Raw genomic sequence first — 17,800 nt, forward strand, 5'->3', positions numbered from 1 at the left:
ACTATGAAATTCCTGCCAAGGATGCAAAGCCTGAATCTAATCATGAGGAACATCAAACAAACCAAAATGAAGGACATTCAACAAAACAACTGCCCTGTAATCTTCTATATTATAAAGGTCATGCAAGTCAAGGAAAGACTCTATTCCAGACTGAAGAGATTAAGAGACACAGCAATTAAATGCAATGCATGATTTAGGAAAGGATCATTTTTGCTAAAAAGGACATTGTTGGGAAAACTGGAGAAATCTGAATGGGGTCTGAGGCAATAATTGTATTAATGTTAACCTGATTTCAATGGCTATATTGTGGTTATGTAGGAAAATGTCCTAGTATATAGGAAAAAACACACTCGCGTATTCAGGGGTGATGGAGTATCATGTCTTCTTAATCTAGAAGATTAAGGAAAAAAATAACTCTATGTACTCTTAAAAGAATAAAATAAATACCAAAAGAAGCTATAATCCCTCTAATTTACTAAAGATGGGGTCAAAACATTCTCAGGACCCATATAATGGGGACAAAACATCCTGCTTCATTTATAGCATGGAGAAGAAGGAATTTCCCCTCCTGCAAATTGTCATGCATTGTGGCTGTAGAGCCAATTGGGCTCAAGTCACCCACAGAATGCAGCTTCCCAACCACCATGCCCAGCACCCTGCTAGGAGGGAAGAGACTACAGATGCCCTAAGCCCTTGGATGACTAGAAAAGACTTAGGGTAGCTTTAGCTAAAAGATTTCTATTCCTCATATAATAATAACATAATTTTCTATGTGTGCTATATTGTGAAAAAAAATTAAGAATAATGACATAGAGTATACCAGGTACACGAAGTCTCAACACATATATTCCTCAGCCCTTCCCTCAAGAAAGCAATGAAATAAACAATTTTGCTCTTGAACAATCCCAGGTGACAGTTAAATGCTTAATGTCATCTCATAAAAGCACTGAAACAACAGATATGCCATAAATGTAATTTATTTACCTGTTGAATTAAAGAGGATTATATAAAAGAACTCATCTGTTTCTGGGATATCATCTTCATTAATGAATACAGATATGTTCTGCTCTCTACTTCCAACCGCAAAAACAAGCATTTCTCCTTTTTCAATGGGAACAAAGTCCCCCTCTCTGGCGGTAGCATTCCCATCCATGGTAGCATATTGGACGGTGCAGGCAACATCAACAGATCCATTTCTGAGAACTATAAAGTCAGCAGTCTCACCTTCCCGAACCCTCACTACACGAGGTTCTGAAATATTCATAAAGATAAGAAGAAACGTGTGAGCTTTTCTGATTCCATCTCCATATTTTCAGATCACATATGTTTCTCCCTGCCCCCCACAAGAAATGAACTCCACTGTGTCTTTACTTAAAGACTCAGCTCTGATCCCAACGCCTACATGAGGTCTCCTCTGATTACTTCTAGTCAATGGCCTTCCTCTTGCCTTGACTCCTATGGAATCCATTGTCTTCAACACCCAATTTGTCAGTAAATTACATACTGTCTGGAATCCTCTGACTACTGTTTCATACACTTTATTTTCAAATTTAGACCATAAGTTCCTTGAGAATAGGCCCAGATATCTTAGGTTTTATTTTTGCCACTTCTTCTACAGGGTTAGTAGAAGACTGAACACAGGACTAACTCATTAAGTACATGTTAACTGAAGGTTAAAATATAAATCAATAATACTCAAGAGGTTTAAGAGTCCTACAGTTGTAAATTGAACATCTTGCAAAAATGATTTAAGAAAGAATTAGATACCAATAGATTAGATACCAAATAAAACTAAAAGATATCTCAGGTGGAAAAGACAGTTCTAAAGAAAGCATTAAAGTGGCAAAAATGAGGAGACCTTAATTTATACGTTAACTTATATGTCCCTTAAGTAATAGTAATTATAGTAAGTAACCATTCATCAAGTACAATACGCAGACCCTGAACTGGCTACACTGTGTACTGGAAGGGGTTATGTGCAAGAGTGTTCATTTTTGCACAATGGAAAGAAAATACCTTGGAATTTAAAAGTGGGAGGAGAACAAAGCTAATAAAATAGTAGTTATTTTATTTTCTTTTTCCTTCAGAAGATCCTTAAAAGTATTTGTTAAAATGTCAAAGAGTTTGAATAATGATCATCCAAATAAATTATGAAATCCTATTTAAACAAGCAACAATTGTGCTTTATTGAAAATGTTCACTTAAAACAATTATTGAAAAAAAGTATTTTTATACTGTTCAAGAAAGATGTGAACTCACTCAAATAAGAAAGCAATACCACCTGCAAAATAAATGGGGTCATCATTTCTTCTAATCCTCAGAGTTGCAGTAGTTTTATTTCCTATTTTAGCTCCTCCAGTGGCATTAAGTAGGATAATGGTAAATTCCTCCATTTCCTCTGGAATCTTTTGGAAAATGTTATACATGCTTTTAGTCAGGTGATTTGTATAAATAATTCCACTACATATTCCTAAATTATTTTTATCTTTTTTAAAAAAGAGCGTTATTAATAACGGTACTAATGTTTGTTTCTACTTCTGAGGCAGAACCACTCTAAATTATTCAAGTAGGCCTCAGAACCCCCCAAAATTTTAATGTACATTCATCCAAACAGTCACTTTATTTTGACTCACTATAAAATTTAATGGAAATAGAGATATTATGCCTTACGTAAGTTAAAAACAGAAATACTGCATAGCTTAAGTTATTTCTATAAGAAAATAGGATATATATTGTTTTTAAGGAAAAACAATGGAACAGAAAAATAACTTTATGACACACTTAGAACAGAATTCATAATCATAACAAAAGCTCAGCTAGCTCTCAAAGGCCCCTTACAAACCTTACTTAAGTTTCACCGAAGTACATCACAAAGACCTCATTCTCCTGTCCTAACAAGATGAGACTCCCCACATCTCTGAGCCTATATGGCTCCCCAGATGGACACTGTTTCTCTTTCTCATCCATGTAAGCCGGTCTTCTCCAGACCCTAAAATGGAACAGTGTTGGAACTTTGTCTCTCAAGGCACAAGTGTGAAGGAAAGGAGACAGGTTTCCATACCTATTCAAAGCACAGTGTCCCTCAGAAAGGTCTACCCCATTGTTACTAACTTCTTTCTCTGCATTATCCTGAATCCACCATCCATCTGGTCCAATGTCCTGATTCTGAGAGTGCATCATAGGATACCTGGTAGATGGTGCCCTCATCCTCAAAGGGCCTAAGTACAAACCAAGTGCTTAACCTCTCTCACAAGTATGAATCCCTGATATTTGGCACCTACGCAGTGTCACCAGCGACTATCAGTTCTAAGAGTTAAAAATGCCTTCAGGGAAACCAAAAATAATATTTCTATTTTGGCTTATAGTCAAACATTATCACACATGAGTTCTTTACAGGGGTCCCCAACCCCCGGGCCGCGGCAGCCTGTTAGGAACTGGGCCACACAGCAGGAGGTGAGCGGCAGGTGAGCAAGTGAAGCTTCATCAGCCGCTCCCCATCGCTCACATTACCGTCTGAACCATCGCCGGCCCCCTGCCCACCCCCACCCCCATCAGGGGAAAAATTGTCTTCCACAAAACCGGTCCCTGGTGCCAAAAAGGTTGGGGACTGCTGCTTTATCACATACTCTCATGACAGAGTAAATTACCAGATGTTTAATTATTTTAAAAAATAATTATTAAACAAAAAAAAGAGAGTTATTTGTGTAACATTTACCTCATCTGGAAGGGAGTAAATGGTGATATTTTTTGAAAATTCTTGATCTCCAAAGAAAATAGTCCCTTGGACAGGAAATACATCTTGCGTAAAGTCTGGACTAACCACCCATGATACATTAACATCACCAAAGTTGCCTCGATTTCTTATTACACCATAAACAGCTGTGAAATACAAATGGGTATAACATATATGAGCATATATTAAACAATTTTAAAATGATGAGTGAAGAAATTGTTCAAATAAAAGTAAAAATAAGCCCTCTTTTTAATAAAAACCAATTATTTCCTTAGCCCAGCCTCAAGGTATATATATAAATTAACCTAGTCTTCCCTCTGTAGGTATACAATTGATAAAATAAATGGACTTGATCTTTTCTATCACAGTTTGCGATTTTAAAAGTCATTCAGCAAAAGGAGCAGAATGGTGATTAATTAGGTACACCTATCACAAAGTCCTATAAGGATATTTGTTAAGGGCAGCTAGAGGAAGCTGCATACTCAAAAGTGATTTTCTTACCCAGACAGACACAGCTCTAAAAATAACCTATCAATACATCTCATTTTGTGCCACTGCAATAGTTCCCTAGCAGTAACTCTTAAAGCTTTTCCTATTTGACTCAACTCATTCTTTTGAGTGTTTGAGTTCTACCACATATGGTTAATTGAAATCAAAATATAACTGAAGTCATCATCACAATACTATGTAAGAAATAAAACTAGCAATCTTAAATATGATTTTTAAAAACACTAATTTCTGTACTGCATGTAATTTCTCAGCAGTTGGACAACTAAAAATAACTATTTACTAAAGAAATAAACTAAACACATGACTAATTTCTTCTTTAGTAAACAGTAATAGAATATAAAAAGTAGAATAAATTACCACTATAGGTATCGTCTCCTTTACTTTCATTTATCGTAACAATTAGATCATCAGAAACAAATTCTATAATCCCATGAGGATCATCATTTTTTAGAATTGTTATGTTGACAACTGTAGCGCTTCCCAACTTGCTTTTCCGTTCACCATGGCTGCTGAGGACCACCCAATAATGTTCATCCAACTAAAATGAACATGTTAAATTAGGAAAAATATAAAGTTGAAATTTTCAGAGGAAATTAAAATATATATATTCAAGAATCAGCTTTTCACAAACATGCCACTCACTGAAAAAACAAAGCTGATTTTTTTTAAATTTTTAACGCCCTTCCATCAATTAAGAGAGACATCAGATATAAGTATACATTATTCAAAAAGGGAAAAGATAAACCATGATACTATATTAAAATTGTAAGAAGACTTAACCTTATCACTGATGATCTAGTCATTTAAAATAATAAGAAAAAAATAAATAAATAATAAGAGTAAATAAAATTAATGTAAAAGCTACACATGCAATGGTATGTAAACATAATGGAACAATATCTGATTCCCTTAATATACAACTAAAATTTATTTCCTTTAAAAGAGTAATTTTACAGAAAAATTTCTTCAGTTCAAAACTGTATCACTGAAAGTTCAGTCAATACAGATTACATAAAATAAGGTTTAACATATATAAACCTAAAAGGAGATGAAAACTGATTACACACTGAACTTTTCAGATTTAGTACTGCTTTACGTACAACAAACATGGACAATTCAAATTGGAATAAGTCTTACTTTATTTCTTAAGCTTGTTTTTTTTTAATTTTCTAAACATAAGCACTTCTCAATCCTTTCTTGCCCACTTCCTTTCCTGTATCTCCTTGCCAGTGTTCAAAATATTTATATTCATAATATACAAGATACTATCAACTTTCCACAAAAGCACACGGAAAAAATAAAATCCCATACCTCTGGTATTCCATCCAATCTTGATAGCAAGGTGATTACGATCTCCCTTTCCCCAGGTTTAAATTCCAGTACCCCTGTGTTCCCATAAAATTCATTGCTATCTCTTGGCTCTATTCGGTAGTGTAGAAACTGCTTAACAAGAGCTCCCCTGGAACGGATGATGTGGAGCTCTACAGATTCTCCTTCCTTAAAAAAATCCACAAAATTCAAAAAGATACATGCACCCCAATGTTCACAGCATTATTTATAATTGCCAAGATATGAAAGCAACCTAAGTGTTCATCAACAGGTGAATGGATAAAGATGTGGTATATATATATATATATATATATACACACACACACACACATATACACACACACACACACACACACACAATGGAATACTACTCAGCCATTAAAAAGAACGAAATTTTGCCATTTGAAGCAACATGGATGACTTGGAGGGCATTATGCTGAATGAAATAAGTCAGACAGAGAAAGACAAACACTGTATGTTATCACTTATACGTGGAATCTAAAAAGTACAACAAACTAGTGAATATAACAAAAAAATAAGCAGATTCAGATACAGGAACAAACTAATGGTTACCAGTGGGTGGGGGGGCAACAGAGGTGGGGGAGAGGAGGTACAAACTATTGGGTGTAAGACAGGCTCAAGGATATATAGTACAGCATGGGGAATACAGCCAATATTTTGTACTAACTATAAATGGAAAGTAACCTTTCAAAACTGTATTTAAAAAAAACAAAAGAATCACACACCCTGAATTTTGGACTGAATAGGTTTGGCATCATAACTTTAAGCAGTCTGTCTAAGGCTCAGCTAGAAATGCCAATGTGTCTCTTTTTCACGTTTGTAAAATGTGAAATAGAGCACAGACCTCTTTAACTCATTGTGAAGAGTAAGGGCTGTGACTACAAAGTGCTTAGAACAGGGAAGAGAATATAGAAGGCCCTCATTATATGCTATCTATATGATTATAACAATAATAGTGATGATAACTGTGATCTTGCCAGTAAAGTACCATATAGAGGACAGGAAAAAAAAGTCCACAAAAGTTTAAATCTTTCGAGATTGTTCTTTTGAAGCTGTGAGTACAGAATAGATTGAAGTTTCTTTCATACTTACTTGTATAATATAGGGTCCTCTGGAAGCAGGAGAAAATTCAAAAATTCCCCCAGGATCATCATTTTCCAAAATAATTAGGTCACGGCTTGTATATCCAGATTTCAGCACTTGGTTTTCCACGTTGACCCTGGGGAAGTCAGAGGGGAAAAAGTTTTACAGGCCTTCTAAGTCTTACAGACTACCTATAGTCTTACTTCTGAATTTTGAAGTCTTATTTAAAATATTTACAACACTTCAGATAATGAATATGAAGGTTATTAGGAGGTAAAATTTAAGTTGAATTTAAGTATATTAAAATCACTTCAGATCAAAACAGTTTTACTGATAACATTTATGGGAGAACTTCTATTTCTGAATTCATTGGTTCTTTCATATTTGACTGAAACCAAACACTGCATATGTACCTTAAAAATACATTAATCAAAGGTTTAAATATATTTTATAAAGTAGTATCAAATTCACAAATTTGTTTCCAGTTTTAGCAAAAGTTAATTTGTAACATGTAGTTTAAAAATAATTTAAATAAAATTGTTTTAACTTTACATACACATGAATTTCTTTAAAAAAAAACTCATTACGTAAGATTATACTAACTGAATACAAGTTGGTTAACTGCTTGGACTAAAGCAAGACACACCAAAAATAAAATTGTGATTAGATTTTAGAAATACTTTGTGACCTTTAATATGATTCTATTCACCTTGATTTTAACCTCACGCATTTTCTTTTGTTTTATTACTTTCTTTTGTAATAAAACAAAAGAAAATGCGTGACATACATGAAAAAAAATGGAATAGAATAGATCTGAGATACGTGACATGCTATAGCAATTCCTATACAAATCTCAGAAGAACATATTAAAACAAGATGTTTTTTATTTCTGGTTTTTATGTTCAGCCTATAATTAGAATGATCAAAGGGACTAGGACTGTAACGCTCTGAAGCTTTAAAAGCCAGCATACTCTTTGAGAATTCTCAATCCTGCAAGCTGCTCTAAACCTTTCCAAATGTCACTTTCTATTGAATCAAAAAGTACCGCTGATCAGACCTCAAAATTACAATGCAGTCACAATTAATATATAAAAAGGACAGCACACTTCCTGTGTAATAGAGAATCTGAATTAACATCTTTCCCCAGCTTTTGGAAATCTGACAGCCAATACCTAGCATACTAGTGGCCACAGAAGATATAATCCAAATAATAAGATAGTTATCCTTTTTGGATTATTAATGCAGTCAAATGACTTTCATTGCAAATTTGTCCATATTTCATTTACATTGATATTTTAATCAATTAAAATTTCCTATGTCTATATAAGCTAAGAGACAAAAAAACACGATCAGAATGTGAAATATAAAGATCCATTCTGAGCATTAAACAAATGAATTTATTTTTAATGTGCTACCCTTTTGGAAAAAGGCAAATTTTTGAAAAGTTCTTTATACGACAACTGAGAGAATGTAGGCAAGAAATTGCTTAGATGCACTCAAAAACCAATGGAAGAGACGAGTGCCCTGCTTCTGAATTCTTTGTTAAACCATAAGATTCATAAAAGATGTTAAATAAGAATCTCACAAGCAAAGGACACTAATTGTTCTCTTGGTTATATGTACACTATAAGGAAAGTTAAAATTTTTAAGTTCTCAAAACATGAAATTACATAAATTCTCAAAAATTTTATCAGATATCTTAAATGTATTCATAATTTAAAACTCTTAATACAAAAAAAAAAAACTTCATATAAGCTTATCATTAGAAGATGAAAGGACACACAAAGCATGCACAGGCAGGTGGACAAGCAAACTCTCTCAAGACTGGTGGTCATGCAGAACAGCAGCCTTGTCCGAAACACTGACTTGCAAAGCAAAACGTTGAATCACCAAAAACAAGACATTCTTTAGCACACTTACCCAAAATACACGACAAACCTTTCGGTTTCTACCCTGTCAACACAGAAAGAAGGGGGGGCGTGGGGGGGGGGGAAGACAGAGACACTATTTGCCAAAATCTCACCAATACTGTTAGAAATGTGAATGGCAGGGTAAAAATAAAACTAAAGAAAGCTCTCTTTTTTCCCTCCCCCCGCACAAGCTAGTCATATTCACTTTAAGGGAACTCTGCGCACTGGGTTCTTTGCTATTCACAAATGCTAGCAAAAGGTTCGGCAGTTCCCACTTAGGCAAGATGACCCCATGACCAGCCAGCACGTCAAGACCCATTGAAGACATTCCTTTCCAGGCCTGCTCCAAGGAGCTGGAGGCTGCCAAGCACTGTGCACGCTCACAAAACCACGGCAGCTGAGCAAATTTCATTCAGCCCGACTTTTAATTACTTAGTAGTTTTAATTAGGTTTCAAAAAAATAAAATCCCACATCCTCAGATCTAACGCCAGTTATTCTTTGAAAATATAAAAACTCTATCAGCAGAGAAAAACATATCTTTCATCATTTGCACAGGAATATACTCAAGAAGCCAAAAGATATCGCTGTATCTTTTAATTATGACAAATATTACTTAAATATAACTTCGTATCAGGAAATCTAAACACTTTGCCAAATTCCCAATGTGCTGTATTTTTAAACAGCCTTGAGAAACATGTCAGAATGTAGAGTCCTAGTGCTTCATTTTTCAAGTCAAATAACACTATAAATAAGGAGTTGTATACTACATATATTACAATTTTTTCTGAAATAAATTGGCATAATAATATTGTTTCTGATTTGGTGAGAACTAAACAACAAAATATTTTTAATTAGTATGGTATTAGAAGCATCATAAATCACTCAGTACCAGGGTAACTTTTATCTCTATTTAATTGAAATATAGAGAATTTTCATTTGAATTTGACATTAAAAGAAAATCGTAAATGGTATCACAATAAAGTGTTAATTATTTTTTGTTGCAATATTTTATTGTAACTTACTGTAATCACAGTAGCATTCATTCATTCTTTCATTTTAGTTTTGTTAAAAATTTGCAAAATTGAGACGGAGATTTTGATAAAATACGAGATTGTCACATTTATTTAATTAAATGTCTTAGAACACTGAATTGTAATTTGTTCATGCACAACTGAGATAATACAAGTATGCACTAGTTACTAATTGCATTAAAACATTTTAGTATAAATTTGAACTAATTTCTTCTGCTTGAAAAGAGAGGAACCATTAATTTCTGAAATCCTCTGCCCCATGGTTTATACTTTCTTGTGTACTGCCTTAACCCAGAGGAAAGAGAGAGAAAATACTTCAAAATTATATTTAGTTAATTTCGAAGATTTACATGATAAGGTTGAAAATGACTATTTTGAAAGAATATGAAGAATAGTCACTTATGAACTTGCAGAGGTATAATTTAAATCATTCTTTAGACATTTAGTTCAGAGCAGAAACTTGCAGCTTAGCTAACAAAGTTCCTATAGATTGCTACCTCTTTGGTTTATAATTGCTGTTCATTTTTCTTTAGTTTGTTTTTAAGACTGTCCACTGATTTAATAAGTACTCAAATCTAACTTAAGGAAAAAAAGCACACAAGTGAAAAACTAATAATTTTCAGTTTACATTTCACCAATTTTTTCATCATATGAAATATCTTTCCTTAAGATTTAATGGAAAATATATATTAAAACCATAAGTCATTTAGACTGTGCATGTGTGTTTGTGTGTGTGTGTGTGTGTGTGTTGTATTTGGTTTTTGCTTTTTTTGGTTTGTTTGCCTATTTTGTTTTGTTTTAATTTTTATGTTAAGAAAAAGGAAGAAAACACAATGTGGTACTGAAAGCACACAAAATGAACAGCAGACATTCAACAGATTTGTTCCCTATATTCTGAATTTTTCTTCCACATAAAAATAAAAACAACTACTCATAAGGTTTATAAAATGTGTTTACACAATACACCAACATAGAAAAACCTACAACAGACTGAGAGTAAAATTTGGAGAGGACCAGGGGTTACATAAAATAATTATTACTACTTCAGTCCTCATTAAAACAGTATAAAATAACAGGTATTGATTCGTCTATGAATTTTATTGTTTCTAAAATAAAAATTTTTCAAAGCCCTCAAGTCACATATTAACCTTCTCTAATATGTATCAACTTTAATATAGAGACCTGTAGTAGATAAGCTTGGTTTCAATTTTTTTAATTAACATCAATTAAGCACAGTAGTTTTTTATTTTTGGAATTTTCTGAATCGCTGAAAAAAATTTCTCTTTGAGAGATTGTGATATTTTCTTGATATAAATTACTTACTGAGAAATGTTAACTAAATCCTTATTATTACTTAAAAATACCCCTTAAATTTGTATTATTTTTTATTCTCTGGAAAATTAGTATTATTTAATGTTAAATTCCATGTAAAAAAGAGAATTTCATTATATGAAGATTAACACTTTCTTTTTACTCACTGAAACAAGCTCTAATCCTCTTCCCTGATGAAAATGAAGCCAGCAGAGATGTTTGCCTAACCTAAAATTTTGGGTTTGCTGCTGTCTATTTTTTGAACATAGCAACATATTAGCTATGATTAAGATTTATCTAATACCTTCTATAAATTCTCTATGTAATGTTTCTTCATGATAAATAGCAGGGTAAGAGTTCACTATGTTGTAACAGTCTAACCAAAAGCCATCAACAAACATCAGAAAAGTCAGAAGAAGGTCAGCACGACGTTATCTAGTTAGTTTTTTCTTTTTACTTTATGTGGAGAAAAGAATTAAAACAAGAAACAAAATTATTTCAGAGAACGTGAACATATAAATGTCACTAAACATTACCTAAATGGGTTATTACCTGTCTAGAGAAAGTGTTACCGTCTCATTCATTTCCGGTATGTCATCAGCTTTGACAGTAATGTTGATTGTTGTGTCACTTTGCCCAGATAAAAACACAACAGAGCCATTAAAGGGTCCTATATCATCCAGGGTCACTGCTTTTGAATTAAAGCCAGAGGGCTTCAAACTCCAATAGACAGTAGCCTGGCCATCAGTTCCATCCCGATGTAAGGGAATGCATACCTTATAAAAAGAAAACAGAACAAGTTCTTCTGAAATATATGCTCACAAATTACATAAGCTTTTCAGTTAGTGCATACACTTGTTATATGAATATGTTTAGGTATTGTGCATAGAGAAGTGAACAATTAAAATGATATTAAAAGCACAACTGAACAAGCTTTCTTTAAGTATGATGATAATTTCAGATTTGACTATTTTATATTAGTTTTTGCTAATCAAACTTCTCTATTAAATTTCCCCCACCCAAAAACCCGCCTAACCTGGGATTTGTCTTAACAAAAAGACTTCATTTTAAAAGCCAAAGAACCATGAAAAACACAGAACAATGGCTAAAGAATAAATTTCCATCAGAGGTTCTCTGAAAAAAAGAATTAATTTAATATCACAGTACAAACTGAAAAATAAGCTTTTGTGACTAAATCTGGGAAGTACACAGTTATGTCAAATGCATCCTAACGTGATAAGGGGCAAAATAAGAAAATAATAATACAAATAAGAAATGTTTCTAACCAACACAACAAATGCAGCAGAAACAAAATCAGATGCTCAAATCATGGCTCTGGGTTACCCTGGGCAAGTTACTTAACCTCTCTGACCTCAATTTCCACATGTGAAATGAAGCTAGTGGTTCCCTATTTTGCAAGCTCCTGGTGAAGATTAAAGTGTCTCTCCATAGCATGAGCTAAATAAATGTAAACTATTATAATAATTCTGAAACAAATTGTATTTGGTAGTTTTATTTAAGTGCAGCACACTTTAAATATGTATAAGAAAAGGATCACTGAAGATCATAATGAAGTTTTTTTCAAACAAAGAATGTAAACAAATATTTAATAGTATATAATGCTATTCTTTTTAAGTGGCTAAAAAAGTTATCCTCTGCTCTTTGCCCTTGAACATAGGCCATCTTGAAAAACATGGAAGATATTTCCTCACTAACCATTCTTCTAATTTGGCTAGCAACGGTCAAGTCTGTAGACTAGCAAGCAAAGTAAGATTCTTAGAAAAGACAAAAAAAAATAAGAAAGGACTGGGCCCTTAAATCACCCCAAGAGGGTGGGCGTGGCCAGGCTGTAGATGGGGACAAAGAGAACAAAGGGAAATTCTCACTCTTTCTGCTGTTTCCCAGGATGGGAAGAATGCAGGTTTCACAGAGCCCAAAACTTTCCCTAGAAACTAATTTCCCTCTAGGGAAAAATATGAAATGGTAAATGTACAGCTTTGTAAGATAAATGAATAAAAACAACCCATTCTTTCAGAAAAAAACTGAATACTTTTTAGTTTTTAGAAGAAAAATATTAAAATATTATGAAAATATAAAAAGTCAAAACCATCTTGAAAAATAGAGCTTCTCTGCCAATTCACAGAATCAAATATACAAACAAAGGAAGTTGTGGTCACCATATTTTGACATGAGGCTTTGAAAACAAAAACAACTCTCCACATTCCTGATCTCAACTGCAACCCAGTTTAAACCAAATCTAAGTGTAAGAGACTTGGAGAGGGTTTTAGGGACAGACTGTGGCTCAGGGAATGGTAAGGTCAAAAACAAGTGTGGTCCCTATATAGATGGCAGGAAAATTCAACCAGGGTGGGGGGAGGCAGGGAGACGTGCTGTATATGTGAGCATGTTTGTGTGTGTCCGTGTGTGTGTATCCAGAGATTTACATATATATGTAAATAAAATTATATATATGTATATATATATACACATATATATATATATATATATACACATATATATATATATATATATAATATATATATATATATATATATATATATATATATATTCCGAAGATTTGGCATCCACTACTTTACCACCAACACCTCCACCACCAAGGATAGGACGTCACCTGAATCCTGCCCAAGGCAAGCATGAGGAGTGCTCAGAAATAGAAAAGGTCAAGGATTCCTGTGGTACATATGACTTGGCCAATAAAAAAAAATTGTGTTTGGCTATTACTCTACCAAATGTCATACCACTAGCTGAACGCAGCATCATCAAAATATCCTACTTTTGCTGTGAGCAATTAATTCTAATTTTATTCTATCGAATATGGCAAAAGATGATGAAAATCACACATTCATCAGTTACTTATGTCAAATTACATATTGAAGGCTTGCTGTAAATGGTGAAGCTTTTCAAGATCTGTTAACTCTATAAACTAACCCGACCTCCCCCTCAAAAAAACAATGTCTTTACATTATCTCAAACTCATTAGGCCCCATCAATAAGAAAAAGCCTACTTACCACTTCAGAAGCAAAATCTTCTGGTTCATGCAAAATGATTGGAAGATTGCTAATAAAGCCAATTTCTCCATTTGCAATGTCTGGAGTAACCACTAAAGAAATATTTCGGATTTTTCCAAATCTAGGACTTATGGGTGGGATTGGGGGAACTATATTCACCAACTCCAGATCTTCCAACTATAATAAACAAAAAAACCCATAAAAATGGAAAGAAAAGACATTTTTAAGAAAAATGTTAAAGTCTTAATTGCATGGGAAAACAAAATAAGCATGGGTAAGGCCACCAATAACTTGGCAACTTCCTTCTTCATTCACCATCTGATTCAACCTCCCACACTGGCTTCTTGAGCTCTTTCTGATCCTCAATTATTATTATTCCCCAGGGTTCTTCCTAAGACCTTTATCTTATAATTCCATACCCTCTCCATAATAACCTCTGGATCTCTCCTTCAAATTCCAAATCTTTAGAACCAACTGCCACTGAATATGACATAAACATCACAGAGACACCTTGCAGATAGAATGTGCCAAAGAGAAATCACTATCTCTGCTCCATGTCCTCTAACCACTATTTTCACCAATATCACCATCTGCTTTTCCTCCTTGTTGCCTATACCCAACTACCTTGATGTAAAGCCAAATATTGGCGAGTTGCCCACATTTCCCTCCTCTCTTCCACTGACCCACACCTCCAATCAAATCACCCACTCCCCTTCTCTGCCAGAGAAAATTCACAATCAGAAGACCATTCAGAACTCCAAATGTGACTTAATATGTCTTTATGTTTAAAGAAATGTGACACATGTATAACATATAATGTCCCTGTGATTAATGAACATGACCTTCAGAGTAACTTTCACAGTTTCTCCTCATGTAGAATGGCCTCCTTCCATCATCTCACAAGTCAAAATGTACTCGCTCTTAAAGACTAGTTAAATATCCCTCTCTCCCATGAAGATTTCCTTGGATTCTCCAGCCCTCTTTCTTCTACCTCTTCCTGAACTTCTACTGCTACACTCACTAAACGTGGAAATTAACATTAAACTTCACATATTGCTTGCTTATCAGCATTTTGTGTGTTCTAGACTTTTACCTCCCAACAGGACTATACACCTCTTGTGTGTCTGTGTCTTTCTCAGTATTTTCCTGCAACATGACATTAAGTACAGCAGCTATACAATAGACTTGTTGATTTATCCCTACAAGACAAAATGAGCTCTATAAGAATCCTGATATATCAAAACTTTCAACATCTTAATATTCTAACTTTTCAAAATCCAACTTATCAATCCTCACAGTGTTCACATGAGTGTAGGCATAGACAATCATTACAGGATGGCAAAAAGCATAGAGATTTTAAGTTAAAAAGCAACTGTGAACTTAACAGGGCATTATGGATTGCCCACTCTTCAGAGCCCTCTGTTAGGCTGTAATGTGGAAACAATGATACTAAGTAACCACCTGTAGAGACTGGTGATTTAAGTTGATATTGTGGACACCTGTGGACAAGGACTGTACTGATCCTACACATACGCTCACATTTTGTGATGAACAATACACATTTTAAGGGTAAAAGTGAATGCCTTTTTAAAGGTAACACACTTTGCTTTGAAAATAATATACAGAAGAAGAATATCAAAAATTCCATGACTGGTAAATATTCACTCAGGTAAAAGAAAAAAAAAGAAATCAGACTGACCAATTTTGCTAAATACTGGTATGTGGACTAAGTCAAGTAAAATATAACATGCGGTTCTTTAGGATACTGCATTTACTTTATAAAATAAATGAAACATAAAGATACATAGTTAAAACCACGTAAGTATAACTGTCATTCCTTCTAGAGAAAAAGAATATACATACCCATATATATGTAGTTATCTTTAAAAATAGCACAAGAAACTAAAAATATATATTTGAATGGCATATAAATATAAAGTGTGCATTGGATGGAGGTGAAGACTTTTTAAAATACACTGGTCTTGTGTGAGTTAGCACGTGTTTGTGAATGAACACTCTCATTCTCATGCATTCACAAAGAGTTAAACTGATAATACTGTTGAATATATCAAGTAAAATAATGATTTATTTTTACTTCAAAACTTTTCAAAAAGAAAGGAAGAAAATTCATATTCTACTTACATTTATCAAAACAGTTACAGAATTAATTCTAAATATAGTATTTTTGGAAAATATAGATAAAGAAGATATAGAAGGCTACGGAATGAACTGATCAAAAGAAAAATGCTAATTTCCCATGGCTTATTTCCTAGTCTCTAAGCCTTTTTGTCTGGGTTCCTTAAGCATCTGCTAAATCAAACTACTCCATTCATAAAGAGTCGTTCTTTGCTTCCAGACAGTTTGCAACTGAGACAGCACATTAGTAACCCCATGCCTGCCAAAAACGGTATCCCAGACTAACGTATTTTAGCTGAGAGGCTTACTGAAGAATGAGGAGCTCATGTCTCAGATTCTCCTTTCTTCAGCCTCATTCAGCTTTCCATGCAGAGTCTGATGCCTCCTATTCTTGAGTTGCTCATCCATTACGTACTATACAAACTACACAACCTTCTAATTCCAACTAGCCTTCCAGAACCTACAGCTGTTTTGAACTTTAAGGAATTGTGTCAGTGACTAATAATGACCTTTTGTCCTAAAGCGTTAAATTGACTGTCTGCACTGTAAGACCTTTGTTTTTCAACTGAATACAGAGATAGATAAAAAATTGAGTCTGGAATTAGTGGTGCAAACAGATTTCTAACCTGGGATCACCAAAATTCAGATATTACATGCTTCTTCAAGCTTTTCCTTTCTTTTCAAGTGTTGTCTAAAATAAATTCTGTCATATTCATATAGAATGCTGAAATAAAATAGTTAGAATAATATCTGACCGATTGAAGGTTCTTAATAAAGTTTTGTTTACAAAAGGATTCTCTGCAGCGACTTGGATAGAGATACTGGATATTTTCAAGAGACTGAAAGCTTAATATAAAGGTTACTAATATTGGCATAGATATATGGGGTCTCTATCCACAGTAAAAACTGGTTTTGAGGCAGAGTAAAAAAAGATATCAGAAATGTAAAACAGAAAAGTTCTCTACAACTCAAAATCAATCCTTCTGCATCATCAGTTCTCAAACTCATGTCATGTCACTGCAACTACTACAGGAATTCCAGGATGCCCAGGCCTCCATGAAAGCAAAAGCAACTGTGTGAAACCTTTGCTTCATTTCACTTGTTTTAATAATTTGTTTCTTATATGAGTTTTGACCTATGCAGGATGGGAGACAGAGGGAGAACTGAATACTGAGGTTCTAGGGACAAAAGCCTTAAACATATATGCTATGAATTGAATGTTTGTATCCCCAGACCCAGAATTCATATGTTGAAACCCTAATGCCCAATTTGATGGTATTTGGAGATGGGACCTTTGAGAGGTGATCAGGTCAGGAGGGTAGATCTCTCATGATAGATCAATGCCCTTATAAGGAGAGACACCAAAGAGCTTGCATCCTCTCTCTCTCTCTCCACCATGTGAGGACAAAAAGCAAAGACATCAGTCTGAAAACCAGGAAGAGGGCTCTCCCCAAAACCCCACCATGCCGGCATTCTGATCTCAGACTTCCCAGATTCCAGAACTGTGAGAAGTAAATGTCCGTTGTTTAAGCCACCCAGTCTGTGGTAGTCTTTATAGCAGCCCGAACTGACCAAGACAATGTCTACTAATAAGAATGCTCTGAATACAGAGGACACCAACCACAGAGAAGGCAAAGGAGAGCACTGATGCCAAAAAAAAAACAAAAAAAAACACAAAAACCCACAATAAACTCTGACACTCCTC

The 17,800-nt window shown here is 34.1% G+C and overlaps 1 protein-coding gene across 1 annotated transcript in view; it reads right to left on the bottom strand.

The window, feature by feature from the left end:
- The window catches only part of ADGRV1 (adhesion G protein-coupled receptor V1), a 577,115-nt gene that overhangs the window by 503,866 nt on the left and 55,449 nt on the right, over nt 1–17,800 (bottom strand). The window contains exons 10-17 of the mRNA XM_082836315.1: nt 13,960–14,136; nt 11,482–11,705; nt 6,686–6,812; nt 5,555–5,740; nt 4,601–4,781; nt 3,716–3,879; nt 2,282–2,405; nt 985–1,251 (exon numbers count right to left, since the gene is read on the bottom strand). Coding sequence (XP_082692441.1) covers nt 985–1,251; nt 2,282–2,405; nt 3,716–3,879; nt 4,601–4,781; nt 5,555–5,740; nt 6,686–6,812; nt 11,482–11,705; nt 13,960–14,136 — 1,450 coding nt within the window. The remainder of the gene's footprint in view (nt 1–984; nt 1,252–2,281; nt 2,406–3,715; nt 3,880–4,600; nt 4,782–5,554; nt 5,741–6,685; nt 6,813–11,481; nt 11,706–13,959; nt 14,137–17,800) is intronic.

The sequence above is a fragment of the Leucopleurus acutus genome (genome assembly GCF_964270905.1).
Source record: "Leucopleurus acutus genome assembly, chromosome: 3".
Taxonomy (NCBI): domain Eukaryota; kingdom Metazoa; phylum Chordata; class Mammalia; order Artiodactyla; family Delphinidae; genus Leucopleurus; species Leucopleurus acutus.